This window comes from Lontra canadensis, unplaced genomic scaffold (assembly GCF_010015895.1).
Source record: "Lontra canadensis isolate GAN:19392208 unplaced genomic scaffold, GSC_riverotter_1.0 scaffold527, whole genome shotgun sequence".
Classification (NCBI taxonomy): domain Eukaryota; kingdom Metazoa; phylum Chordata; class Mammalia; order Carnivora; family Mustelidae; genus Lontra; species Lontra canadensis.
The window spans coordinates 1-25,844 of record NW_022631517.1 but is presented as its reverse complement, the minus strand read 5'-3'; the positions used below and the strand labels follow the sequence as shown (position 1 = coordinate 25,844).

The 25,844-nt window shown below is 47.3% G+C and overlaps 1 protein-coding gene across 3 annotated transcripts; it reads right to left on the bottom strand.

Annotated features, from left to right (window-relative positions):
* Nucleotides 1–529: 529 nt before the first annotated feature.
* Nucleotides 530–13,668, bottom strand: LOC116863104 (COUP transcription factor 2). 3 transcript variants are annotated; one of them, XM_032850607.1, is made up of 3 exons: nucleotides 13,094–13,668; nucleotides 4,804–5,331; nucleotides 530–1,999 (listed from the first exon to the last, which is right to left on the bottom strand). In XM_032850607.1, the coding sequence occupies exons 1-3, from the start codon at nucleotides 13,134–13,136 to the stop codon at nucleotides 1,725–1,727; spliced, it is 846 nt and encodes a 281-aa protein (XP_032706498.1). In that variant the 5' UTR covers nucleotides 13,137–13,668; the 3' UTR covers nucleotides 530–1,724. The 3 variants fall into 3 exon arrangements, with proteins under 3 accessions (XP_032706498.1, XP_032706497.1, XP_032706499.1); XM_032850606.1 differs by lacking the exon at nucleotides 13,094–13,668 and adding an exon at nucleotides 6,903–8,128; XM_032850608.1 differs by lacking the exon at nucleotides 13,094–13,668 and adding an exon at nucleotides 5,565–5,642.
* Nucleotides 13,669–25,844: the final 12,176 nt, after the last annotated feature.

Below are 25,844 nucleotides of genomic sequence, written 5' to 3'. Positions count from 1 at the left end.
TTGAAATCCTCTCAACAACCAAGCTAGATGAGAACCACAGAGTATAAACCTACTTAAGGAAAAACTCACTGCAAACAACTGCCTCTATTTACAATGCTGTGATTAGCCTGCTAGAACTGTCTTCCGCTTAACTGTCAGAAATGTACAAAACAGTATTTTTTTCTGATCATAAAATAGATACTGATCTCAAGATTTCTAATACTTTCCACAATACCTTCCCTAAGCAGGCACTTAAGTGTGACAAATATAAGGGCCTTTTTTTCCTGGAAAATCCATTTTTAATTAAAAGGAGGATTAAGTGAATGGGGGTGGTTTACTATATCAGTATGGCACTTCCTAAACCATAGATAAACCATTAACTTCAGCTTCTCCCCCCGACACACCCAAATTAAACAGGCAAATACACTAGTCCACCTTTGAACAAACTGACTGAGGGCAGTAAACAAATGGACCCCCGGGCCCGGCTCAGCGAGAGCTCACAGGGGCTCTTCTCGATGAGAAAGACAGTGAGTGGGGACAGCCAAACAGATTTCAGATATCAAATAATATTTTAATTTCTGAATACTTTCAATTTTCCTTGGAATATAACACACAAAGACTCGACCAAACAGTTCAGTTATTATAACTTTACAGTATACAGAAATGTTGCACTTAAAAAAAAAACCTTCAGTTTTTTTTAAAACACAAACTGTAAACTCTAAGATACTGAATCAATCACGTTACCTATAAGTGCCAACAGTGTTATTTTGTCATGCTGATTTCAATGGTATTTTTTAAAAAGGGAAAATATCAACAATTATAATACAAAGGGTTTGCAAATATACAAACAGATATAGGATTTTCGTAACAATTCAAGAACTAAGCGGGACCCAATTCAAATTACAAAAGTTCACTTTTTATTCAAAACCTCAGCATGTGTCTTGGACACATTCCTTGGCTGCCAATAAATTCCACAGTTCATTCTCTTTCTTAAAATATTTTTAAAAAGCTAGGTTTGTCATGGTGTCTTTTTTTGGGGGGGGCAGGGTGGGGAAGTTAAGTGTATGTGGTTCCTCTAGTTCTCAAATTAAGAGTGCTCAACTTCGCCTAAAATTTTTGGTCACCACTTCTAAGTGCGTTTCCATCATCTCTGAGTTGCCTTTTAAAGTTTTATGTCTTCCTATGATATTTTCATGGACTCAGTTTTAATTCTTGCAGAACATATATTTTAAGGATACACAGTTTTTAAGAAGCCAAGATTATATCAAAACTTATTATAGAACCACAGAATAAACTGGTTTGGAACCAGAAAAGTACAAAAAAGAACAGCTAGAGGTACATAGACACAGGACAATTAATAATTTGGAAAAAAAAAAAAAAAAGACTTACTTTCTCCATTCTGCTAATTTTCTCCCAATCTCCTTAAATGCACTTTTAGCAATATTTTTCAAAAATTTACCAAAAAAAGAAAAAGACTAATTTCCTTTTTATACAAAAATGATAAGTAGCAAGTTGCTCTGACCGACACAGGAGTTTTTTTTTTTTTAATGCATTCTGTAAAAGTTCATTTGACAGTCTTTTTTTTTTTGAAATTCACAGTCCATTAAATTCTTCCCCTCTCTTCTTTTAGCAAACTTGTAACATCCTTTTATATCCTTTCTTAACAGAAGGAATTTAAGCAAACAAACCAGTCTTTTGCCTTTTCTTTCTCTGTTTCTCTGCCCCTTCTTATTTTGATTTATTATTTATTGAATTGCCATATACGGCCAGTTAAAACTACTGCCGGACAGTAACATATCCCGGATGAGGGTTTCGATGGGGGTTTTACCTACCAAACGGACGAAAAACAATTGCTCTATGACTGAGGAGGAGACCGTGCGGAGGGAAGGGAGGCGAAGCAAAAGCTTTCCAAATCGCGTTGGTTGATTGGGGTACTGGCTCCTAACGTATTCTTCCAAAGCACACTGGGACTTTTCCTGCAAGCTTTCCACATGGGCTACATCAGAGAGACCACAGGCATCTGGAAGAAAGTTAAAAAAAAGAAGAAGAAGAAGAAGAAGAAGGGGAAGGAGAAGGAGAAGAAGAATTCAGTCATCAGATTAAGAGGTCTGAAAAGGGTCACATGAGGTGTGTGTACAGGGCTGTCAAACTGCCCCGACCGGAGTTGGAGCAAATGCCTCTGTGCTAAAAACCTGGGCGAAGGGGAGCGGGGTGGTGGTGGTGGAGAGAGCAGGAGATGATCCTGGGGTATTTGCTCTAACGTCAAACACAAGCTCACTGCACTGCAGGCTTTCACTCTCTCAGTCCTCAGGCTGGGTCCCTGGGAGGCCCCAAGCAAAGTGCATTGGGTGAAATCTGGCTCAAGTCAGTAAACAGACAGACAAACAGATGAAACCAAAACTGCCAGGGCTCCTCCCCCTCCTCGTCTGTAAATAATAGTTTGGCTTATAATTATATAGTTGGGGGGGGGAGGGCAACAACCTGGCCCAGCCTCTAGTAATGGCGTCCACGACCCAGCCTCAGATTCTCCCCAAAGAGGGCGACTCATTTTTCTCCAGTCTTTGAAACTGATTTAAGTGGCCCTTTAAAACTGATCTTGTCAGTATAGCCCTATTGAAGGGCAGCCATGCAAACTGTGATCTCTCTGTTCATTTGAGCTGTTTCTTTCCCCCCTTTTCTTCTCTCTCCCTTTTTCTCTCACCCCATTTATTTATTTATTTATTTATTTATTTATTTATTTATTTATTTATAAAACCCAGGTCCGTCCAAGAAGAAACCCCTCCCCTGTTATCTTCAGGAAAACACTTTTCTCTTTCGGATATGTGAAAAATACAATAAGTGCCTTTGAAATGAGAGGCTTCTCAGTGAAGGCGGTACAGGTTGTGACCTGACCTTTTTGGGCTCCCTAGACAAGACTGGGGTGAACACATGCATATTGTGAATCCTTAAAACAGACATCTGAAAACGACCGCCACTACCTCCACCCCAAGAACCAGAACACATATGCAATTTCCTCCTGTGTGCATCTAGGACTCCACACGTAAAGAATGCATAGGTGTCTGTGGTCAGGAATTAAAAGATCTGTTTGCACAGGACTCCCTCCCTCTGCATTGGTACACTGTGTGTCTCCCTATGAATCAGATAAGAGGGACCTTTATCTCTTTGTGAGGTGATGTGCATTCTCCACACAGGCCTCTCTACATTTTGCAAATAGTAATAAATTAAACTGTTACGACAGTATCAGGCATTTCTTTCCTTGAAAGACCAAGGGTAAGGTTGAGAGATAACAATGATATTGAGAAATTAACAACACCCCCATCATCTGGGCTCGTGGGCTGGATGTAGTAGGGTTGTGGGATGGGGGTGAAGGTGGTTGTGGGGTATGGGAATATCCTGCCTGCACATTTGCATCCGGCAAATGTTCTAGTTATGACAGTTCCCCTGAGAAAAATACTCCAGATCCAAGCCTCTCTCCACACAGCTTTTCCTCGCCCAGACACTGCCCTTTCATTAGTTACCTAAGGACTTTCAAAGGCAGAATTTGGGGTGGCTGTTGGGGGGGGTGTGATGTGTGAGAAACAGCAAGGTATAACAGACAGCAGGTTAAGGGCTCAGAACCCTGCCATCGATTGAGCTAATGACTTGGGCCCCTAGATTTCCTTCAAACAATAAAGAAGAGATTGTGGATCTTTTTGTCTGCCACAGGAACTACTCAGCACTCCCAGAGTCCAGATTACAAGCTGTAAAAACTGCAGTTTCTAGGTTCCAAGCCCTACCAACACCCCAATGTTTGTTATTCTGAATTGGGAACCCCTCTCCCCTCTCAGGCATGACAAAGGGATCAGCTGACAATTTAGACCCAGAAGGCGGAGGGGGTGATTTCCACCCACCTGGTAGGCTGAACTCAGCCTGGAGGCAGCCAAAAGGCTCAGGTGTGGCCCAAAGTGGAAAGCCAGACACCTTCAAAAATCATTTGGCCTCAAGAGTTAATTAATATTAGATCTATTACTCACACAGGTTAAACTACCTACAAACTAATTAGATTTCACAATGTAGTCAATGATGGTTTTATATCTCTGGCAACATTCATATCCAGCCCCAGTTGGCATACACTTTGGGTTGTTTGAAAATTGCCTTAAGTGTTTGCCTGGGCAGAGGAAGCAGGAGGGCAGAGTGTTCCAGCCCTCGCAGACATTCTGGACACTTACGATGGCCCCTTTCTTTCTCTTGCCCCTTCCTGACAGCTCTTCCTCCTCTCCTGGCAGTCTGCATTGTTTTAATAAGAATATGATTTTGAAAATTGTTGCCCTCAGGTTGGATTTGCCTGGAGCTCCATCTCCTACTGAGTTAGCAGACAAACTTTTCCCCTGCAGGGGCAAACTTTCCCCTGCAGAGATGATGCCAGGACCGCTCCAGTGCCCAGAGGCATCTCTTAGAGGCTCAGCCAGGGTGACAGAAAAAGAGCCCTGGGGTAGGGGAGACCGCACAGGCCCAGCTGGCCCAGAAGGCGGGGGGCTAAGGGAGGGAGCAGGAGCATGCATCCCAGCCTGGCAGGCTCAAGAGGCTTTCCCATGGCCCATTTTGAGAGCCTGTGTCTGGAGCAGTCTTCCTGAAGTCCAGCCTTCCTCTCTTGTCCCCTGGACAGGCCTGGTGAGGCCCAGCACCTACACAGAGTTCCCACTCCCAAGTTTGCTCTCAACAGTTTGGCCTTTCAAGGGGGTGGAGGTGGGGGGAGGCTGGGCCCAGGCTGGGGACTCCCAAGTTCTCTGGTCCCTAACTCTGAGCTAGAAGTCCTTGGACTGAGAGGGCAGGGCTCCTTCCTACCTGAGGTGAACAGGACTATGGCCTTGAGACAGCTGTACTCGGCGGAGTCGACGTGCAGTGCTTTGAGCTTCTCCACTTGCTCTTGGAAGATCCGTATGTGGTCCATAAAGGCGACCACTCGGTCGGCGGACATGGGTGAGGCGTGTAGGCCGGCGGCGGCCAGGAGCGGGGCGACGTGGAGGGGCATGGAGCACTGGGCTGCATTGAGCACGAACAGCTCGCTCCAGGTGAGGCGAAGCAGGGCCACCTGGTCGGTGATCTGCAGGTCAGGGAAGAAGGGGATGTTCCGGGCCCACTCGACGGCGCTGAAGAGCATCCGCGCGGCCAGTTCGCAAATGTTCTCGATGCCCATGATGTTGTTGGGCTGCATGCACTGACTGCCGAAGCGCGACGTGGGGTAGGGCTCGGCGCGCAGCAGCAGAGAAATATATCCGGACAGGTACGAGTGGCAGTTGAGAGGGTCCCCGTTGGTGAGCGCAAACTGCCCGTGGGTTGGCTGGGTGGGCGGCATCCGGCCCCTCTGCACCGCTGCGGGGAGGAAAGGAGACACCCCGCAGTTAATGACCAGCCTCGTCCCCCAGCTCGGTCCGCCCCGGCCCGACCCCCACCTGACCCAGACCCCCGCGCCGCGCCACAACCGGCAGGCCTGCCCCTCTCCCCGGCGCGCCAGGGCCACAGACCTGGAAGTCGCCGGGAGCCCGGCAGCGCTGCTCTCAAACCACCACCCAAACAGGCTCCGGCGGCCAGAGCGGCACACTTGCCTCCGAGGCCCGCTCGGGGCTGGGCCGCCGAGGACCCAGAATTGACCGCTTTGCCTCGGGGTCCCCGGCACTGGGGGCGGGAGGTAGCGTTCTGGGGGCATCTTTCTTCTTTACTGCTAAACAGCTGATATTTCTTATTGATTGGAGGAGAGGGAGCGGGAGGGGCAAGTCGGGGGGGGGAGGGTGAGACGCTTTTGCAGAAAGACACCAGGGTTCACCCCAGACGGCCTGCGGCCACCCCGGAACAACTCTCCCCCAAACCCCGCAGCCCCAGCCCGGCGGGGAACCCCCGGTGAGAGACGAGCGGAAAGCCGAGGTCTGGCGGCAGCCTAATCAGTGTGCTCGAAGAAAGAGACGGAGGGAGAGGGCGGAGAGAGAGGCCGGCCGAGGCGAGAGGAAGCCGGGGAGAGGCGGGGAGCAGGCGGCCGGCGCCGGCGCAGCCCGGGCAGGGCCCGAGAGGGCCGGGGAGAGCTGGCGAGGCTGGGGCTCGGGCTGTTATCTGACGCCGGACCGGGAGAGTCGCTCTCGCAGAAACACAAAGAAAGCCCGGCGTTCGCTCGCCCTAGCCCGGAGCCCGCGCCCGGCGCCGAGCGCGCCATTGGCCGAGCACTGCTCACGGCGCTCGGCGAATTTTATATCACAAAGACCCAACTCGCGCAGAGCGAAAGCAGCCGCCGAGGGCCCCTCGCCCACCCTTCCCTGCTCCCTAGCGCGCTCTCCTCCTTTCAAAAGTGAAAGGAAAAAAAGAAAACAGAGGTTTTTTTTTTTTTTTTAGCAGAATGTTAATCCACGGAGGGTCACATGAGCGCTGCCCGGGCAGCAGCGTTAATACGGCGAAGTGCATAAAATTGCCATTTGTAATTTGAACCTCCTGTACAAAAGTACAATCTCAGGTTGGTTTTTTTTTTTTTTTTTGGGGAGGGGGGGGGGGGGGGGGAGGGGGGGGGGGGAGGAGGGACATATGTTGAACATGCAGGAAAAACAAGGGGAGAGAGAGAGAGGGGAAAGGCAGAGAAGTAAACCAGGCTTTGAAACAACAACAGACAACACCCCATCCCTCGTAGAAAGGTGAACTCGAATGAACTCGGAATCAATGCAAAGAAAATGAAACAGCCCGAAGAGAAAGTAGAGGAGGAAATCAGTCGGCCAAAGCATGCGGATTTGGGGGTCTGGGTTCCAGTGCAGAACTTGTTTCTAGTATAAAACCCCTTTCAACTGCAATACGAAGAGAAGAGCTTGGGGCTTCTGCGTCCTTACCCAGAGCAGGCTAGCCAAACGCACCCAGGGCCCCGGGACCCCAGGCGAGGGGGGGGGTGGGGAGAAATGAGAGGCCGATACCTTCCCGTCTCATGCCCACTTTGAGGCACTTTTTGAGGCGGCAGTACTGGCACTGGTTGCGGTGGTGCTGGTCGATGGGACAGTTCCGGTTGGCGCGGCACGTGTAGCTCAGGTTCCTCCGCACGCTGCGCTTGAAGAAGCTCTTGCAGCCCTCGCACGTGAACTGGCCGTAGTGCTTGCCGCTTGACTTGTCCCCGCACACCACGCACTCGATGTGTTGCTGCTGCTGCTGCTTGTCGCCGCCCGGGCCGCCGGGGCCGCCCTGGCCACCGGCCGCCGTCTGGGCCGGCGTGCTGGCCGGGCCCCCTTGGCCCGGCGTCTGTGGTGTGTGCGGGGCGCCGGGCGGCGGGCCGGGCACAGGAGGCGCCTGCGAGGCCTGGCTACCCTGCGAGCCGGGCACCTCGTCCTGGGGGTCGCGCCACGTGCTGACTACCATTGCCATATCTATGGGGGCCGCGTCCGGACTTCCTGCTCCCCTGGCTGCGGGCGGCGGCGGCTCCCGGGTCTCGGGCTCCGGCGCGCCGCCTTTTGTGTGTGCGAGGGTGCGAGAGGGCGCGGGAGGGCGCCCCGGGTGGCTCGGGGGCTGGTTGGTTGAGGTTGATTAGTTTTTCCTTTTTTGTTTCTGCTTTTGCAAAGTTTTGTCGATGGCTTGTCTGGCCCGGTGTGTTTGTTTTGTTTGTTTCCCTCGGCTCAGCTTTGTTGGTTTCGGGGGGCTTTCCGCCGGGAGGGGAGGAGAAGGGGCCAGGGGAGAGAGAGTGGGAGCAGAACGTGGAGAGAGAGGGAGGGGAGGGAGAGCTGCAAGTCGATTGTCTGGCTTCAAGACAGAAGTAGGAGGCAAAAAAAAAAAAAAAAAAAAAATCTCTCCAAAGATCTCGCTCGCTCTCACTCTCTCCCTCCCTCTCTCGTTCACTCTCTCGCTCTCAGAGCTGGTGTGCCGAGGAGTTGGAGTAGGAGGAGGAAGAGGAGGAGGAAGAGGAGGAGGAGAGGCGACTGTCCGGGGGCCAAGTCCAGGGCAGCCCACAGTCAGCCATTCAGGAAAGCCATCGAAATCAGGAGGACTGGGAGAGCGGAGGCGCCGGTCGCGGGCGCGCCCAGAAAGCCGGGCAGGCCGGGGCGGAGGCCGGCGGCCCGCGGAGTGGCCGGAGCGCTGCCCGGGTCCGGGGGAATCAGCATGAAAGTGGTCCGCGTCCGGCGCTGCGCGGCGTCGTCCTGGCGCTGGGCCGCCGCCTGCCACGGGCGCCTGGCGCGCGCCTCGCTCGCTCTGGCCGCCGCCGCCCGCTTTCGCCGGATGGAGGCCGCTCGCTGCTCCCTGCGGGCCGCCCGGGCCGCCGCCGCCGCCGGAGCCGCCGCCGCCGCCGCCGAAGCCGCCGGGTCGGGCCCGGAGCCGCCGCGTCTAGCGCCGCCGCCGCCGCTGAAGCCGCTGCTGCCGCTGCTGCCGCCGCCGGAGCCGCTGCTGCTGCTGCCGCCGCCGCCTCACACACATAGGGAAAGAGTCAACTCGCCGGCGGCGGGGGAGAAATGATAAAAGAGAGAGAGGAGGGCAGATCACCACCTAGAAGCACATCCTTCGTGCGCAGAGGGGGGAGAAAAAGACGGAGAGAAAGAATGAAAGAAGGGAAAAAAGGCAGCACGGCACCCGGAGAAAGGAGGCAACTCGGGGAGAGGAGGAGGAGGAGAAGAAAACACACACGCGCGCACGCACACACACACCGCGGAGAGAAAAGAACAGAGAATCAAAGTGATCAAATATGCTAAAAAGGGGGGCGCGGGAGGGAATGCGATTTATAGGCGCCGGGGCTGGCAGAAGTGGCTTCTCCGCGATCAGCTCACTGAGCTCTCTATATAGTGAACTTTGACACGACTGCTGCAACTTAGCGCACGTTGCCATGGTGACGGCGCGCCTTATAAGGCAGCAGCCGGGGTTGGCCTGGCCAGGCGCGCGCGCGCCGCCCCCTCGTCGTCATTGGCCGGAGCGCGGCGGCCCCGCCATGGCGGCCGCGAGCTCAGCCCGGTCCTAGCGCGAGCGGCGTAGCAGCAGCGGCGCGGGGAGCGCAGGGGGCCAAGGGGGGCGGGGAGGGGGCGGCCGCGCCGCCACCACCGCCAGGCGGGGGATGGGCCCGGGCCGGCCCCGGGCACGCGGCCCCCGAGCTCTCTGCACCCCGCACCGGAGGTTTCCGCCCCAGCGGGGAGAGGAGCGCGGCGCGCACACACAACGCCTCTTAAAGGCTCCGCGAGAGGCTTTGGATGGAATCGAGGACTTCGCCTCCCGCAACTTGGCGATGCCACGAAATCCGTCGCTCGCGCACCACCCGGGACTCCCGGCGCATCTTTGTGCCCACAATGCCAGAGAAAGAGAAAAGTTCCCCGGTTTCTTTGCAGAGGGGTAGCGGGTAGGGGGCAGGAAGGTGCCGGGAACCGAGCTTGGAGACCTTTACCAAACGAAAGATTTGGTCAAATCCGGGTGATGGTAGACCCTTCTCGTAATCGACTCTGATCTCTTGCTTGGTTTCGTGGCTTATTTCTTTTTTCCCTTTTCGAGGAAAAAAAGCCATTTAGCGCCTATCTTTTCCTTGTAGGGTTAACATTTCCCAGGTATGTGGCCTGACATTTTAATTGCTCAAATAAAGCATCTCGGATGCTGAGAAGCACAAGTAGACTTCATCTCATTGTCATGACGCAATTAAAATCAATTTTTCTCAACTTTATCCTCTCTCATTAGTTATAGCTAACTCACAGCCCAGCGTCCTGCCACACACCCAGTCATGGAGAGAGGTGAATAGAACGTTCTGCGCGCTGATGGACAAGCGGAAGCAGCTTCCCAGGCTCCCCTGTGCCTACCCTCTGTACACACATGTAAGCGCACATGTATCAGATGCACATTTGTCAATGTACACAGACAAAGACTTCAGCGACTGTGCTTCTAGGTCATGGAACAGTTGAGTACAAACTTCATTGTTCCTCAAGTTCCTTTTAAGCATCCATATAGTCATTAAAACACAACCAGAGATTCTGCTCCAAATTGGGAATAATACCAAGCACAGCTCACAAAAACCACACACACGCCATGGTCTATCTCAAGAGATTCACTGCAGTAAGAACAACTTCATAGCCTGAGCCATTCCGCTCAGTGTGCTAAAGTCATCAACATGGATGTGTCTCTGGATTCCAGAGTGTTTGGTTTTAAACATCAAACAGCTAGAATTGCCCCCACAGAATACACTATATTTCAACGCAGTAGCCTTTTGGTTTGCTTGTGAGAAGTTAGTGAATTGTGATTGTTCAACATTTATGGAACAAAATTTTGACACCATCATACACATTTTTGCACCAAGAAAAACCATAATCTGGGAAGCCAACCAGGTTTATGAACAATTAAAATATTTGACATAAAACACACTGAGCTTCAGGAAACATGAACACATATAAAGGCTAAATTAATGACCACAGGAAGGCATCCTTGATAGTTCACAAAAATCGACGAGATAAAAGATTTAAAAAAACAACATAAACCAGACATATAATTGACCTGTGCTGGTGTGCATTTTGCACTCAATACCCTTTACACACAGACAGAATACAAGATAGGTACTAAGTGAAGATGTAGGCAGACAGGGGCTAGTTTTTAGGGAAGGAGAAACACCCCCCCCCCTTACACTTCATTCCTGAAGCCTTCTTAGCCCCCCTCACCCCATCTCCGCTGAATCACGTATTTCACAAAAGCTGCAGGTGCTGGGATTATTTGAAAGTTGTAAAAAAAAAAAAAACATAGTGGACACTGAACTATCATAAACCTGGTGTGTAATGAGATTGCCACAGAGAGAAGCAGGCTGAGAATTTCAGGTTGATTAGAGACACAATATAACTTTCTCTTAAAGAGGACAGAAGGATGGAAAATAAATCATTTCAGAGAAGGTGGTTTTTTTTTTTCCCCTTCCCTTACAATCCCTATGATTCAAGGGATTGCCTAATGCTACAAATGCCAGTAGATTAGGGGCAAACTCAACAGAGATGTGGTGGGGCTGTGTTGAAATAGGAAATCTAATGGGCATACCCATCTCAGTTTAATAGAAGATGGGAATAATTGTAGGGAAATCTTAATCTCTCCTTTTGAGTGCAGACACTTCCATAGCAAGATCACCTTTTACAGAAGTGAAGTGGGAAGTTTTTGAGGAGAAAAAGCTTCCACGGTACACTTAGAGATTTTTGGTATTTGAAGTGCGCTCTGATGGCCTCAGATTTAAAATGAAGAATTTCCTCATCTCTTACAGAACTGAATCCTGCTACACACATGACCACAGGGCTGACATGAAATCAGAGGTATTTCACTCTGCATTTTAGGATTCATTCAGTTCTGGGAATGCTACTAAAATTCCAAATAAATAAATAAATGACCCTATCAATTATAGTTAATTTTACTGCATACAAGAAGAGAAAGACTGCAGACTGAGGGAAAAAGGGGGGGGGAATATTTTAAAATGTCTTCTTCAGAGATGCTCATTTCCCTTGAATAAACAGCTCTAAGACTAACAGATAAATATCAATATGTCGTGTTCAAAAAAAAAAAAAAAGTCCAGCCCAGTCTTTTATTGTAGATGTAAATTTATTTTAATGAGAGGAATGGCAAGCTTTAATTTGGCCGGAGAAAGTTGGAAAAACATTTGTTTTACTCTGGTGAAAAAAGAAAAAAAAAAAGAAAAGAAAAGTAAACCCACCCAGGAATATGATTTTCTTGCAGAAAGTGGTCTGACGGCTGTAATTCTCCACAAATTAAATCACAATATGAATACAGACCCCAGCAAATGCCGAGTTTAGCTCTGAACTCAGTAGAAACCAGTTCTGTCCACCAGGATTCATTGAATTCCTCCTTTCCCTCAATCTAGTCCGTGTGTGTTTTTCTCTTCCACCACACTGGAGCTCCATGAATAGGGAAAGGGGCTTCCATTGTGTCCCTCTGAACTTCCAAGTCAATGCAATTTTTAACCACTGGCTTGTGGTACTTTGAAAATCACCAGGGGCTGTCAGAGTTGGGTCCTCTGAAAAATTTACAGTGCTAAATCAGAGCATATGCTGGGAGGGAAAAAATTGCTTAAGATTGGAGCAAGTACAGTATCTGTCTGCCCCCTAGTGTAAGAGTCCTCGCTGCCTAAAATTCAACTTTAAAAGAAAAGGAGCTCTTAAAGGGAAACGACTTTGAGCTCACGTAGGCATAGCAGAATGAAAGTTCTGTACATTTTAATCTAAATAATTCTTCCGGATTTAAAATTAATTGGCTCTGGCTTGGTTGGACCGGACTCGGATCTCGCCACCTCTGCGCTTCCCGAGTCACTGGCGGAGAGGTGATGATTTTTTTTTTTCCCCCTGAACTGGGTTTATGTGCGTCCCCCCTCACCCCCTCCTCTCTTTTTCTTTCTCTGTCTCTGTCGTCTCTCTCGCTGGCTTTTTAAAAATGAGGAACCGTTCCTTGAACGTTCTGGACAGAGCACAGAATTGCTTCTTAAGTCAGCCCGACGCGGTTGCAATAGACAGCAAAAAGGTAAACGTTTGCCTGAAATCCGCACGCCAGCTCCACCACCCCGCCCGATGGTGAGTACCCTTCTCGTCGCGATTCTCCTCCTAGCTTTTACCGAGCGCTCTTCTCCCCGAGCCGCGGCCGAGGGCGCCGGGCAGAGCTTTCCTCCCTCCCTGCCTGGCTGGCTGTCAGTTGCACAAGGTTGCAAAATAAAGCGCAGAGGCAAATCGAACAGTAAATTCTGATACTTAGTGCGAGCCTCGCAGCTCCTTTGCTAGAAAAACCGAGTCGTCTGTTGCTTGGAAAAACACGCTTATAGAACTGGCTTTTAGTTTGCTCTATCGAAGGAAATGAGTTTGAGGAGACAGGACGAGGAGACGGGGAGGCACCGCAGTCTTTACGCTTCGGTTTAATCATATTTTGGCAGCTTTGCAATTGTATTTTCCCCCCTCTTCCCCCCTCCACCACCTCTCCTATCACACACATGTAATAAAATATGGCAATGCATTTAATTGATGCCCCCCCTCCCCAAACCCCTGAAACCACAGTCCTAGGCATTTCATACACGTTAGCAAACCGATATTTTGAAAAGCCCCAAGTCATCCCCAGCCCCACACAGCACAAGGAAAAAAAAGTGAGAAAGGAGAGAGAGAGAGAAAAAAAATACTGTAAGTAAACATACCAAAACCATATTTGCCTTGTTCAAGGTCCCAAACCGCTTGCATCTTCCTTCTAAACTGGAATAACTCTCCTTTAGTTTGGCGGGTGAAATAAACGCTTTGTTGGCCCCCTGAAAAGATGTGTCTTTGATAATTAAAGAGAATCTCCTCCTCGGTGTTTATCTAAGCGATTGTGCAAACTGATAAAAAGTAGGCACTAGCCTGCAGGGAAAAAGAGGAAAGGTGAAGGGAGAGATCTTCCACCTTAAGGAAGTGCTTCCCCATGTATTAGGCGTTCTCAGCCTTGGAAAACCCTGCACACTAACTTTAGAGAGACGAGGTTTCAGGGAGCTTTGTACATAGCTGCTGAGGAATGCAAGCCTCGCCTTTAAGAAAAAAAACCCCAAACCGTAGGTAGGAGATGTCTGGAGTGATCCTTGTCTCTCATCTCATTCCTTAGAAGGAAGAGTGCGTTGTTACACCTTGTTTGGGGCTGGAAAGACGAGACTTTAAAAACACCCGTCCAATTGAAAAAAATCTCCTAACTTAATGAGTTTAGTCGGAGGCTGGAGCAAAACGGCTCAGCCGCAGCAGAAAACCGCCAACAACTATAGGCGATATTGCAAAGCAAGACGACCCGAGACACAGCCAAATTCCACTGTTTGGGGTCGAGAGGGATGGAGGCTAATCCTAAAGCAAGTTGGGAAAAAAACAGAGGTGGGAGAGGAGGGGGAAAAAGCAGCAGCCTAGCAGCCTGGCAGACAGGCTCCCCTCACCCTGGATCAGAGATGGAACTTGAAACAGGAGGGCAACATTTTTCCTAGGAATCCTCATTTTTTTACTTTTAACTCAGGTCCCCCCAAGTGATTTTTCCCTCTCCCCTGCAGATCCGTGCCCCCCTTTTCCAGTCTCCATTCTAGAACTTTCCTGAGGAGGAAACCTATTTCTTTTGGGGGGAGGGGTTCCCAATTTCAAGTCTTCAAATAATGAATGCTTAATTAACCCCCTCCCTTCACCCACCCTCCCAAATGAAAAAAGGAAGCAGGAATACAGTAACTAGAGAAAATTGAGAATAAACTATCTTGCCTCTTGCAGTTTTAATACAGTTTTAATTAATGGATTTTTTTGTTTTGTTTCAAGAGAAGAATAATGGGGAAACACGGATCTTTTATTTTAGGAAACTGTTATGGTAAGATGTATGTCAGACTTGACAAATGGAACTAACGCTCTTCGGCTGCTTCTTGTCCTTGTCTTAAACAGGAATTAAGTTAAACACAGTGCTGAATGTTAATTACATGTTTACTGGCTAATGAAAATTACAAATGGTTTTGCCACCTCAAACAATGATGAAAACTCTGAAGACACTGTAATTATATACTTTGAGGGAAATAACTCAGAATATTGATCATAAGAAGTGTAAATCTTTTTTTAACTATTCATTAATACCATAAATATGGGCTACAGAAGTTTTTCCTTGTGGTTTGTCTCATCAGTTATATCGAGTGGATGGATGGTGAAGCTTCTCTGGGGAGGTGGTGAACTCATTCTCTTATAGAAGGAGGCCACTTGTGTAACTCGGGGGGTGCCCCCTCCCTTCCGCCCCCGCCCCCTTTAATCCCGGCAGGAGGTCGAGGGATAGTTCAACAGGGGGGCTGGGCTCAGGGCAGGTGAAGGTGATCATGGCCCAGCCTCTCCCCTCCCCTGCCCTCCTCTCTTCTCTTCTCCCTCCTCCCTTCCCTGCCAGGTCTGATCGATGACCGTCTTCCCCAGCCTGGGCGCCTGTCCGATAACCCGGCATTCGGTTTCCTTATGGAGGACAACTCACCCACCGCAACCCAGCGATGCTCCCCTGACAACTTAAGTTCCTTCCTTCAGAGGTGGTTAGGGCAGTTCATGGCAAGAGAAGAAGGAGAAGGCGAAAGAAAAAAAAAAAAAAAAGTTGAGGTGAAGGGGGTTACTGGGTAAAGGTGGCTCAGGCTGCGGAACCAGAACCGGTTTCCCTGGGTGGGGAGTAGAGAAGTGTTTTTTTTGTTTTAACTTTGGCCTGAGTTGTAACTCTGCACTCTGTACCGTGGCAGTCACTCCGATCTTGGGGGTCAAAGGTGAGGGCTGCACTAACCCTAAAAGGCTTGTCTGGCCTGGCCAGAAGGCCAAACACGCACGGAAGTGGGGTGCTGTCTGTCAGCCTTACTGCCTGACGCTTCGGAGGGGGTGTCTGTGAAACCCACACGCAGGGGACACAGGACCGAGAGCCGGTTTTAAGGGCAATATTGAGGATTTTTTAAAAAGTGCCCTAGGCTTGTGGGACTGGAGTCCTCTTTTTCCCTGAGAATTCCCAAGGCGCTGGTCTTTGTCTTAGAAGGAATGGAGTTTCTGAATGGTGTGAAAGGGACAGAGAGGGTCGCTTCAAATCGATTTTACTTGTCCTTTCTGTCTTTTCGGATCAACGCCCTTCAATGGGCACAGAGGTGCTCTTTCAACCAAAAACTTGTGCTACATTTTCTGCCTGTATTGGTGCTAAATACAATAAGCACTGGGCAGATTTTTTTTTCTTTGCTCTCCAAAGCAAGAAAGCACCCTAATTAAATTGTTTTATATGGACAGTCAAGACGGACCAATTAAGTATGCATTAGTATAAAGATATAGTCTGCAGATAAGGCAGTTTAGAAAATCAGGAGTAGGACAAAGGAGAGGATGCTAGCTTTGGGGAGGCGTGCGCGGACCCCGCAAGGTCGTTCACCTTCCTCCCTGGGCCCGACAGAGCTGCAGAGGCCCGGGCCCCAGGTGAGAGGAGAGCAGGCCCGCTAACAGGTGGGCAACAGTGTTGGAGTCTTTCAGGCCCCAGCCCCCCCTGCTGAAGAGCGGTGGAAACCCAGGAGCTTAGCAGCCCTTACATCTCCCTACTCGGATAGTGTAGTCGTCCCAGGTGGCGGGTCCCGCAGGACAGGCGAGTCCGGGTCGGGCCCACTGCCCGGGGTCCAGGTCCCCGGCGCGGCCTTGCAGTGAAAGTGTGCGCCCAGGGGAGGCTGGGAAGGCCAGGGGGACCCGGACACTGCCACTGCGGCGCCCGCAGCCCTGTGGCAGCCAAGATAAGGGTAGGAGATCCCCTTCCAGCACATCCCAACGCTTTTTCGCTTCTAAGGAAACAGGCGCTCCTCTGCGAAACAAGTAAAGTTCCCACACGACGCCCTCCGGCTCGAGGGGCGTCGAGTACCAGCCGCAGAAACAGGGGAATGACTGAGGGTCGGAGAAAAGGTAGCCGGAGGGGCTCCTTGTTCGCCGAACGGAGACGTGGGCCTCTCCACCCTCTCTCCGCCTTCTGAGGTGTGGGCGGGCAAAGTGCACCTCGCCCCGAAGGCGACGACCCCTGGAGCAGGGGCCTGGGCCTCCCCGCGTCACGGCGCAGGGCTGTGATAGGTGGTCCTCGGGCCGCGGGGGCGCGAGCGCAGCGCGCTGCCGCAGGAAGGGCGCGCGGGGCGCACAGGGCGCCCTTGGTCGGGGGCGGAGGGGGGTGGGAAGGAGAAGAGGCGAGAATTAGAGCCTGGGGAGGTGGCTGAATGTCAAAAGTAAAAAGGTTGAAAAGCCAATTTTCCCGGCGCGCTTTCGCCCCCTTTTGCTGGTTGCCGAGGCCGTAAATCAGCGGCCGGCGGCGAGGGCGGGAGGAGCCCCCTAGGCGGGCTTGGCGCGGCCCCGCCCGGACCGTGCGCACCTCCCGGTGGTCCCCGAATCGATCTGAAGCCTAGCTGAGGATGTCACCGCACTAAATATTTACTGATCACACACAAGTAGCCGGGGCTCGAACGATTTTCCTCTGTGAGGAGAGCGCAGAGAGAAGGGTAAATCATTTTATTAGTGTGGATAAAGCCCAGAGCACACTCCGGGCTGGAGTGTTTTAAGATGTGTCTTCAACGGGATGAAAAGAGTTAGGGAAATCGATACGGAGTGATTAGAAGCCCCCGGGGTGACGAAGGGGGCCCAGGCTTTCAGGGATTTGGCGAGGCTGAGAAGGGGGAGCAGCCCTCGAGGGGGGCGGCCGGACCACCGCCAGGGAGCTCCCGGGCGCAGGCCTCCGTCTCGCCCTGCTCGACGGGAGACGCCAGGGCGCGGCCGTCCGCAGGGTGTCCGCCGCGGCCCGGTTTGTCCGGGCCGCCGCCAGGCAAGGATTGCGCGGGCCGCCACGGGGGCCAAGGGTTCGGGAGCCACGGGCTCCACGCTGCGAGTGACAGTGGTCAGGTGGCCACCGGAGTGGAACGCAGGCCCGACGCGGGGAGGCTGGCGGGTTCCCCACAGCGCGGTCTCTGCAGGCAGTTTCCTGGAGCAAAGGTGTGACCCAAACGGGTTGCATTTTGCCGCCCCAGCCGCGACACGCAGCATCCCCTAACTTTCTTCTTGATTCATCTCTGTCCCTTTTCTCCTTTGATGTTCCCAAAGAGGACGCAGCGGCCCAGCCCCGCGGGCTGTGTGTCCCTCCCACCCACCCGGTGTCTAGGGCGGCCGCCGGGTGGCGGAACCCGCTGCAGACCACAGCGCTAGTGGATGGCAGGTTCGGGGCTCCTGGGCAGGTGGGAGGAAGTGTGAGGCTGAGAAGGAAGGCGGGGGCAGGGTGACACACACCAGCGAAGGCGCCGGCGCGTCTCCGTGCTCTCCAGGGCGGGAAATTAGCTTTGGGGGGTATCAAGCCACGCTCCAGCGATGGAAATCGGTCTGTGGCCCCAAGGCTGGGGGCAAGAGCGTCAAGTGGCTGAGGAGCAAAGACTTGCGGGGCTCCCTAAAGTTAGCAAGGCTTGGGGGGTGGAATTTGCTGGGAGGGAGAGGAGAACTTCCTCCCCCAAACTCAAGCAGCAAAGTCCTGGCGTGAAAATGGCTTTTCACTTCTAGGAGCGGGAGTCTCGCGGGCTCCTGTGAACAAACCTCGAGGTTCGACACAGCTGCAAATAATCAAGAGGACACTAATTTTGGGGGGGAAAGGAGGGGTGGAAGGTGAGGAAAGGGGAGAATCTCTTTCGTTTCTTCTTCCTTTTCCAGCACCTGACCTTTTCCTTAAAAAAAAAAAAACTGCTCTTTCTGAAGAAGCTGATAGATTTATTTATTTACTTACTTACTTTTACTTTTCCCTATTCCCCCCTTCCCCCCACCAGATTCCTCGGTTTTCTTGGCAGCTTGAGGAATTCAGTTCAGGTTGCCCTGCTTGGCCCCTCAATGCAACAGGAAATATAACTTCAGATCCAATTAACCGTTTCCAGAAGCGGTAATTATTATTATTATTTTTAATATGGATCCTAATGGAGTGGAGCGATGTGTTCAGGTGTGATGCGACTGGTGCCCCAAATTCCTTCCTTGGTAATCCTCTCATTCCTGGGTTGGGAGCTCTAGGCTCTCGCTGACCTGAGGTTGTCAGGAATCGGGTCTCCATTAGCCCTTCTTGGTCTTGGCCAGAGCGAAGGTTAACTACACTCATATACCAAAAGGGGGTGTAGCAAAGAAGGAAGAAAGAAAGGGGAAGGCAGGGAGGGAGGGCTGGGGGGAGGGAAAATTCCTTCTAGTTGCTCCCTGCCCTTCAATGGTCTCTCCCACCCCCATCCTTCCTAGGAAAGCAGGTTTCCATTCAGGGAGACAACAGTCTCATCCATCAAGGAATCCTACTCCATGGAGGTGGACTTTAGGGAATAGAAAAACATCATGTAGTGAAATATTTTCTTCCATTTAACTGACCACCCAGCCCACTTTGAACAATATTTCTAACACGTCTACAACAGTAGATTAGCATGGGGGGGTTTCAAACCCCAAAATCTACTGCATATTTTACCTTCTTTCATTTAAGTAAAAGCTCATTTAGAATCTTGCCAGTAGCCAAATTATAGCCATAAAATCTGGATGAGATTAGGAAAATATTCATTCTGCTGGCTTTAAACCTGTTGGCATTTTAATGGGTAGTTTATATAATAGTTCTGTGCATGAAGGTGTATGTGTATGGGTGTGTATATATCCTTAGGGTGTTAGAAGTTCCATGATGGATTAAAGGTTCATATACTCAAGCACTAGATAGAGGCTGTCACTCATGTGTTCTTGCCGAGGTCTGGCAGAAAGCAGCGCAAAAAAAAGAGTTTTGAATGAGCTCCTTGGAATCACTATTGTTGAAATACAAGCTGAAGCAAGTTAGTAATGGTAAAGCTATTGTGCCTCGCAGAATCATAAAAAGACACTTCAAAGTAAAAACGTCAGTTTTCAGTTTGACAGCTTTGGCGGGGCACTTAAAGGAAAGGTGAGCATCTTTTGCCTAATATATATTTAAAAATTCAACAACATGATCCTCTAATTTACTTTTCAGTGAACTGGAGAATTAAAAGAGAATAGGTTCTAGATACAGATAGGCTTGTTGCCCATGTAACCAAGTCTCATGTGAGCTATCCATGCTTTTAATATTACAATGCAAGGCAGTTCCTAATGAGAAAGTTCTAAAGACATCTAAAGCCATGTGGACATTAGCTCCTATTTAGGAGTGGACAGAGTGAGGGAAGATCATCTAATTCTATATTTTCTCCCTTTTTCGCAAGAGCCTGGTAGGGAAACCTTTAAAATGACAGTTCATTTTTGGTATGTCAAAAAGAGCATTAATCAAATGATATCAACTGCCAGTCACTTAAATGCGAAAGTGTTAGCAAGGCAGATATCCAGATAAATTAATATTGTTCATTAACTGCATCAGTGTACTTAAATAAAATACAAACAGAACAACAAAGGGGGGTTATCTGGTTTAATTTCCTTTAGCCACAAACTCAAGGTGAATTTTGGAAGGAGGAAAATAATTTAAGGATTAGTTTTCCTTCTACTGGTTTTTAGAAAGCTTAAAGAGAAGTTTCAGCATAAAGCATATAATTAAAGAAGTAGATGAACAAAGACAGACACACTGCCATAATAGAAAAACATTATGTGTGAATTTAGAAAACACAATTAATTAATTAATTAATTAATTTGCCAACTGCATTTCTCCTCTTCAAAGGCTGATTTCTTGAAATGTTGGAGGTATGCATTAAAAGTAAAGGACTTCTGTTCAAAATTAAGAGGATGAGGTTTAATATATGATATTCAGTTCCTCGAGCATAGGAGGTTTCATCTGGAGAGTTTACAAAGTATAACATTTAAATAAAATGTACACTGGCCCTTTTATTTTGACTATAGAATAGAGAAAGGTACTTTTCCCATCTGTCCTTTACAATTTATAATAAATTAATCAGCCTTATCAAAGAGATTACGAAGTGCTTGACTGAGGTAAATTGATTTAGATGATATCACTTAAAACAGTTTAAAGCAAAAGTGAAAACATAAAAGGGAGGGAATATTGGCTTCAGTGAAAAATGTCACATTGGGTATTTCTTGACAGGATCACATCATATCACATGTCAGGGGGAAGTTAAAAAATTAGGCAATCCTATTTCTTTGCAGAATGTGTATTGATAGCTTATTTATTGACTCCAAAAGTTATGCAGATTTTCATTTTGCATATACTTTGTTACCATATTACTATACAATTAGAAGGAAGCTAGAGCATGGTCAGATGTAAGGGACATGGGGGTTGGGTGGAGGGGTAGGGGCTAAAAAGTAATTTTTTTCAGTCTCCAATACTTAATGCTCGTTTACTCATTGATTCTTTTCATATGATATTGGTTGATTTAATGACTTTTAAAATCATATACTATTAGGCTAAAGCCTACATTGTTTCTAAATAGAAAACAAAATCAAAGGTATCAGATTTTTTTCAGAAAGTACAATTCAACGTTCAGTTACTGAAGAGCTACTATTTAAATTTCCTAGGTTCTATTTAAAACAAACACACAAACATCTAAACCTCCTCTTCTTTGCTAATAACCCTTAACATTGTTAGTGGTATGGCTGTGGATGAATTTTTTATATAAGAGCCTTTAACTCTTTTCCTATTTACCCTGGAAATGCATTTAATTTGTCTTTTGTGCTTACGTGCTTTCAAAAGCATTAGTCAATATGCAAGCATTATTCACCCTATTTTAAAAACCAGTCAATATAAATTCTGATCATAGAAAAGAGGTGTGATGTTTACTTTGAAGTTTCAGAAACATAAAGTTTTCTTAATAAACTAGAAGAAACTCTATCCTAGATAGATTTAAATAGGGCAGCTGTAGGGGTATGGTTTATATTCCTGTCCTTCTGCCTTCTTGCCTTTGGCACTAAGGTATCTGGGTTTTTGTCTTCACACACTGTCTTTTGTTAACAGAGTAGATTTTGAGATTTAAAAAAGAATTTTCAAATTGTCTTGCTTTTATAGCTTAATGCATTATTAAAAATAGTATTCATTTCTGTCCTCAAGTTTATACGCCTAGGCAATAATGAGAAGGCAAAGTTCTGCAGCTCCCCTTGCCCCCCAAAGACAAAAACAAAAATAAAAACATTACATAAATACTAAAGAGAAAAAAAAAAAGATTATGTGTGTTTAAAATACAGGCGTACTGTTTTTACAATGGAGCTCTTAGTAAGGGTTTTTTTTTTTTTTCATCTTAACTATCAACCAGGATGCGACACCTCAGTTTTCTATATAATTTAGGAATTTTACACAAGTTTTAACAACATAGCATCACAGGCTTTTTGAAGTGCAAGAAGTTTAGAAAAATGAGCCTCCAAAATAAAAGGCACAAAAAGAAGACAGGGCATGGTGGCTTGCCTCCGTTTTAAAAGACGTTACAAAAGTTATACTCTGAAAATTACAATAACATGCACTTTCACTGAGTGCAAAAACAAGAAGGTTATTGGAGAAAAAAAGAAAAAAGAAAGATTCCCTCCCATTCCTCCCCACCAAAAAACAACAAAACACAAAAACAAACCCCAATCCTAAACCCCATATAAGAAGCCCCTTACCACTGTAGGGAAAGTTTCTGTGTAAGTGTGGGTCTTGCCAGAGCTCCTAGCTGGTCGACTTTTTAAACGCGGCAGGCAGTGGTTACACTAGTCAGCAGCCTGGCAGCCTAGAGAAGGAGGCAAACTGTCGGAACCCCACTGCAGATGACCTGCCACTTAGAAGCAAACTTTGAAAGCAACTGTTGAAAGTTAACCTCCCCTTTCCAAAGGAGGTTTTCAGAGGCTGGACAGTGAGAGCTGATATAATCAATTTTATTATTTTCTAAGTCATTCCTAACTTTTATGATCCTTCCCCCCCCCACCCCCCTTCACTATCTGTCTTTGTGCCTCCAGGACCAGTGAAAGAGCAGGGCAGATTCTAGATTGCTTTCAGAGTTTGCCTTCTCTGATGATGGATTACCATGTCAATTTAAACGGCATAGGATTAATTTGTTTCAATGATTTCTCTTTAGGCTGAATGCCAGCCGTTTTTCTATCTCTCTCCCTGCTCTTCAGAACAACAACCACCAAAAAAAAAAAAAAAAAAAAAAAGCAAAGAAAAAAAGCCTTCTTTCCATATTCTAAGTTAGGAGACAATAATAGAAATAGACAAGTTAGGTGTAATGTTGCAACACAGTTAGAGGTCTGAGTGTTTTTATCTCTGCCTAAGAGGCTGAAACATACAGTCAGTCACATTAAAATGAAATTGGACTGAACATTTATTCAATAAATACTTGTCTTGTAGATAATCCAGTGCCGAGTGCTTTTGACACATAAGGACTTAATTTGTCTTGGATAGCAAGTTATTAATATGGCACATTTAAACTTGCCACCTACAATAAGGTTATTGAGATCTATAAGAAACTCATATGGTCATTGGGAAGAATAATTTGAGGGAGGGAGGGAGATTTTTTGGGAATATGTATCTTTATCATACACACACACTTATGAGCGACACATGTATTTCAGATCACACACAGACAAAAAATGTCCAATGAAGTTAAGAATAATTCCATTCATTATGCAGGTATATCTAACCTTGCTAATGTAAGAATGTCTCAGGGAGTTTTCTCATTTGAAAGGTTTCTAAAGTGCACAAGAAAAATGCTGTTCAAATCCTATTTCTTTGCAAGACCAAACCCATTATGAGGTTGAAAATGGCACAAAAAAAAGCACTTAGGTGCAATCCAAACTCAAACACTCCCTCTACATTTTTTGCCTGGACTAACGTTGCGGCCAGATAGAGGATATTGCTTGTAGAATAAAGGCAATTTAGAAGAAATAATCTATCCCTAAAGTGATTATTGCATTTCTTTCCCTAACAGGAGGTCCCCCAGCAGATGCAAAGGAGCAGGAGAGGGGGTTGATCCTATGGACTGAATCTGCTGAGTAAATGTGGCTATTTGAACATGGGGCTGCATTTCCAGCACCCTCTTTTCATAATTGCCTCTCCTTTTCTCGGCATTCTCCTGCACTGAAATTAAACATCATAGTTCAGGATAACAAATTGCATTCCAAATATGAACACAAATGGATTTTATAGCCTCCCCCTTTGGCTAAGCGCTCTCAAATGCCCAGGCGGGCTTTCTTTGAGCAGGTTCTACTTTCTAAGGACATATGCAATCAGAGGCCAGTGACTGTCAGAATGGGGAATCTATGCAATTTTAATTTGTAAAAAAGTTGTTGGTTGTTAACCTTGGAGGAGATTGTGCATCTCTAAGAAACCAAAGCTTTGAGAGCTCTCCCTGGGAAGTGATGTTACACATGAGCAGAAAATCCAGGCAAGAAAGGCTAATTGAATGAAGAGAGAGAATTAGGTTAAAAAATAGAGTACAATCTAGTATCACATTTTCAGTAGTGTAACTTGAAATGAAGGTGTCTCCAAGTCGCCGGTGATGCCAGAGTGTTTAGATGTTGGCCACAGATGGGGACACCTATTGAAATGTGTCTGAAGAAGATTAATAGGGCTTGTCACTGTTGGGAAAGCACTGCTTTGCTGTAAATTTCTACCAGCACAAGATGAATTACCGATGAACGCTCACTTATCAACCCCATCACTATCGTTCGACACTAAATCAAATTGAGAAGTTATCTGCAATCAGAAAATTTCTTTTTAAAATAGACATACACCTTTAGGCCCCAAACCCTTTAATAATCCCACTCAGAAAACAATTCCCGAGCCCATGATGCTTCTTCAGCTTGGACAAAATTATATCTCAATAATGAATGTATTTTTAAGTTCACATGCAACAGACAGCTAGCTAGTCAATAGCAAAGTTTGATAGTATTTTAACGAGGGTATGAACGCTTCTTGGAAGCCTGCATTTAATATTTCATAAAACGCATTTTCTTTGCTTTGAGATATTTCTCTCCTTCACTTGGAAGGCAAAGAGGAGAGAGGGTTTGCTGTTTTCCTGTTCTAAACCCTGTCCCTGTGAGCTATTTGTTAGCTAATCCTCTGGTAAGGTAAAATTATGAGAGAACCACAAGTTTAGGTAGAGAACAGTAGAATAGGATTAAGTGGATAATGGTGATAATTGAGGAAATGAATTTATTCTTTTATGATTTAATGATGTTTTATGTCTAAGGTGGCTTATTTGAGAAACAAAACAGTGGCATTATCTCCTTTATTATCTGTTAAACAACTCCAGGCATCTGGAGGGTTTCCAGCCTAGGAAGAATAATGTTTTAATAAAACCACGAACCCATGAGATTTTATCGGGTTCTACCTATTTAAAAATTATCTCATGTGCATAACCCACTTGATTTTTACTGCAATTCTTCACAGGCAGACATTTTGATATTCCCATTTTGCTGGTGAGTAAACTGAGGCTCTGAGAGTTAACTGAGGCATGGAGCCAACAGGATCTCAGCCAGAATTCATAACTACATTTCCTAGGTTCCTTTCAGGGTCTCTTTACTGCTAGTGATTATGTACCTGATGCAGATGATGATGGAATGAATGGCAGGTAATATTTGCTACAGACCACAACTATGGGAAACATATATGCCACCTCATTTAATCTCAATACAGTCATATAAAAATATTCATTTTAATCTCTGTCCAGTTCCCTGAAGTATGTTATTCTTTCCATTATCCAAGCAAAACCAACCAACCAACCAACCAACAAACAAATGAACGAACAAACAAAAAAACCAACCCAGAGTCTTATAGAGTTTAGGGACTTACGAAAATGCACATTGGTACTACTCTGGGGACAAATTATTCAAGTCCAAGAAGTCTACATTCAAAGCCACTGCCTTCTCCTGTGCTCCTGTTCCTAACTGTAAGGAGTCTTCAGTAGTATGGAGTGGTCACAAGAAATCCCACTTAGTTTGGAATCTAAAAATCCCAGACTCTGATACAGTCATAGCAGAATAGACCCTGGTTTGGAAACGATGAGACCTGGGTTTAAATTCTAGCCTTATCATTTACTGTGTGACCTCAATGTCTTTGATTTTTATGTTCCTCATCTCTAATATGGGGTGATTGGAGTCAATGAAACTATGGGCATTGGTTTTGGATGTTTTCTTCTGTCACGGTGCCTAGAGGGAATGAAGTGAGGAAGATATTTGAAGAGGTGAATGGGGATGAGGGACATGTGAGGGCATTTTGAGAAGGTATGGTTTCCATCCCTCAGACGGGAGACACTTAACGTCGGACAAAGTCTCTGATTTCTTCCTCTCTGCATCTAGAGGGAAATGAACACTTAAGACAATGATCATTCTTTAGAAAACCATACAATTTAAAACTTACAAGAAAAACTGTCCCAGATAGAAGAAAAACCTGAGGTCTGGAGCAGTTAGAGGACTTATGTAAGGCCATCCTGCTGATTGATGACAGGGAGAAAGTTTTCTTTTCTCTCAGCCCCCTAAACCAGAAATCCACTCCCACTGCTCCCCTCCCCC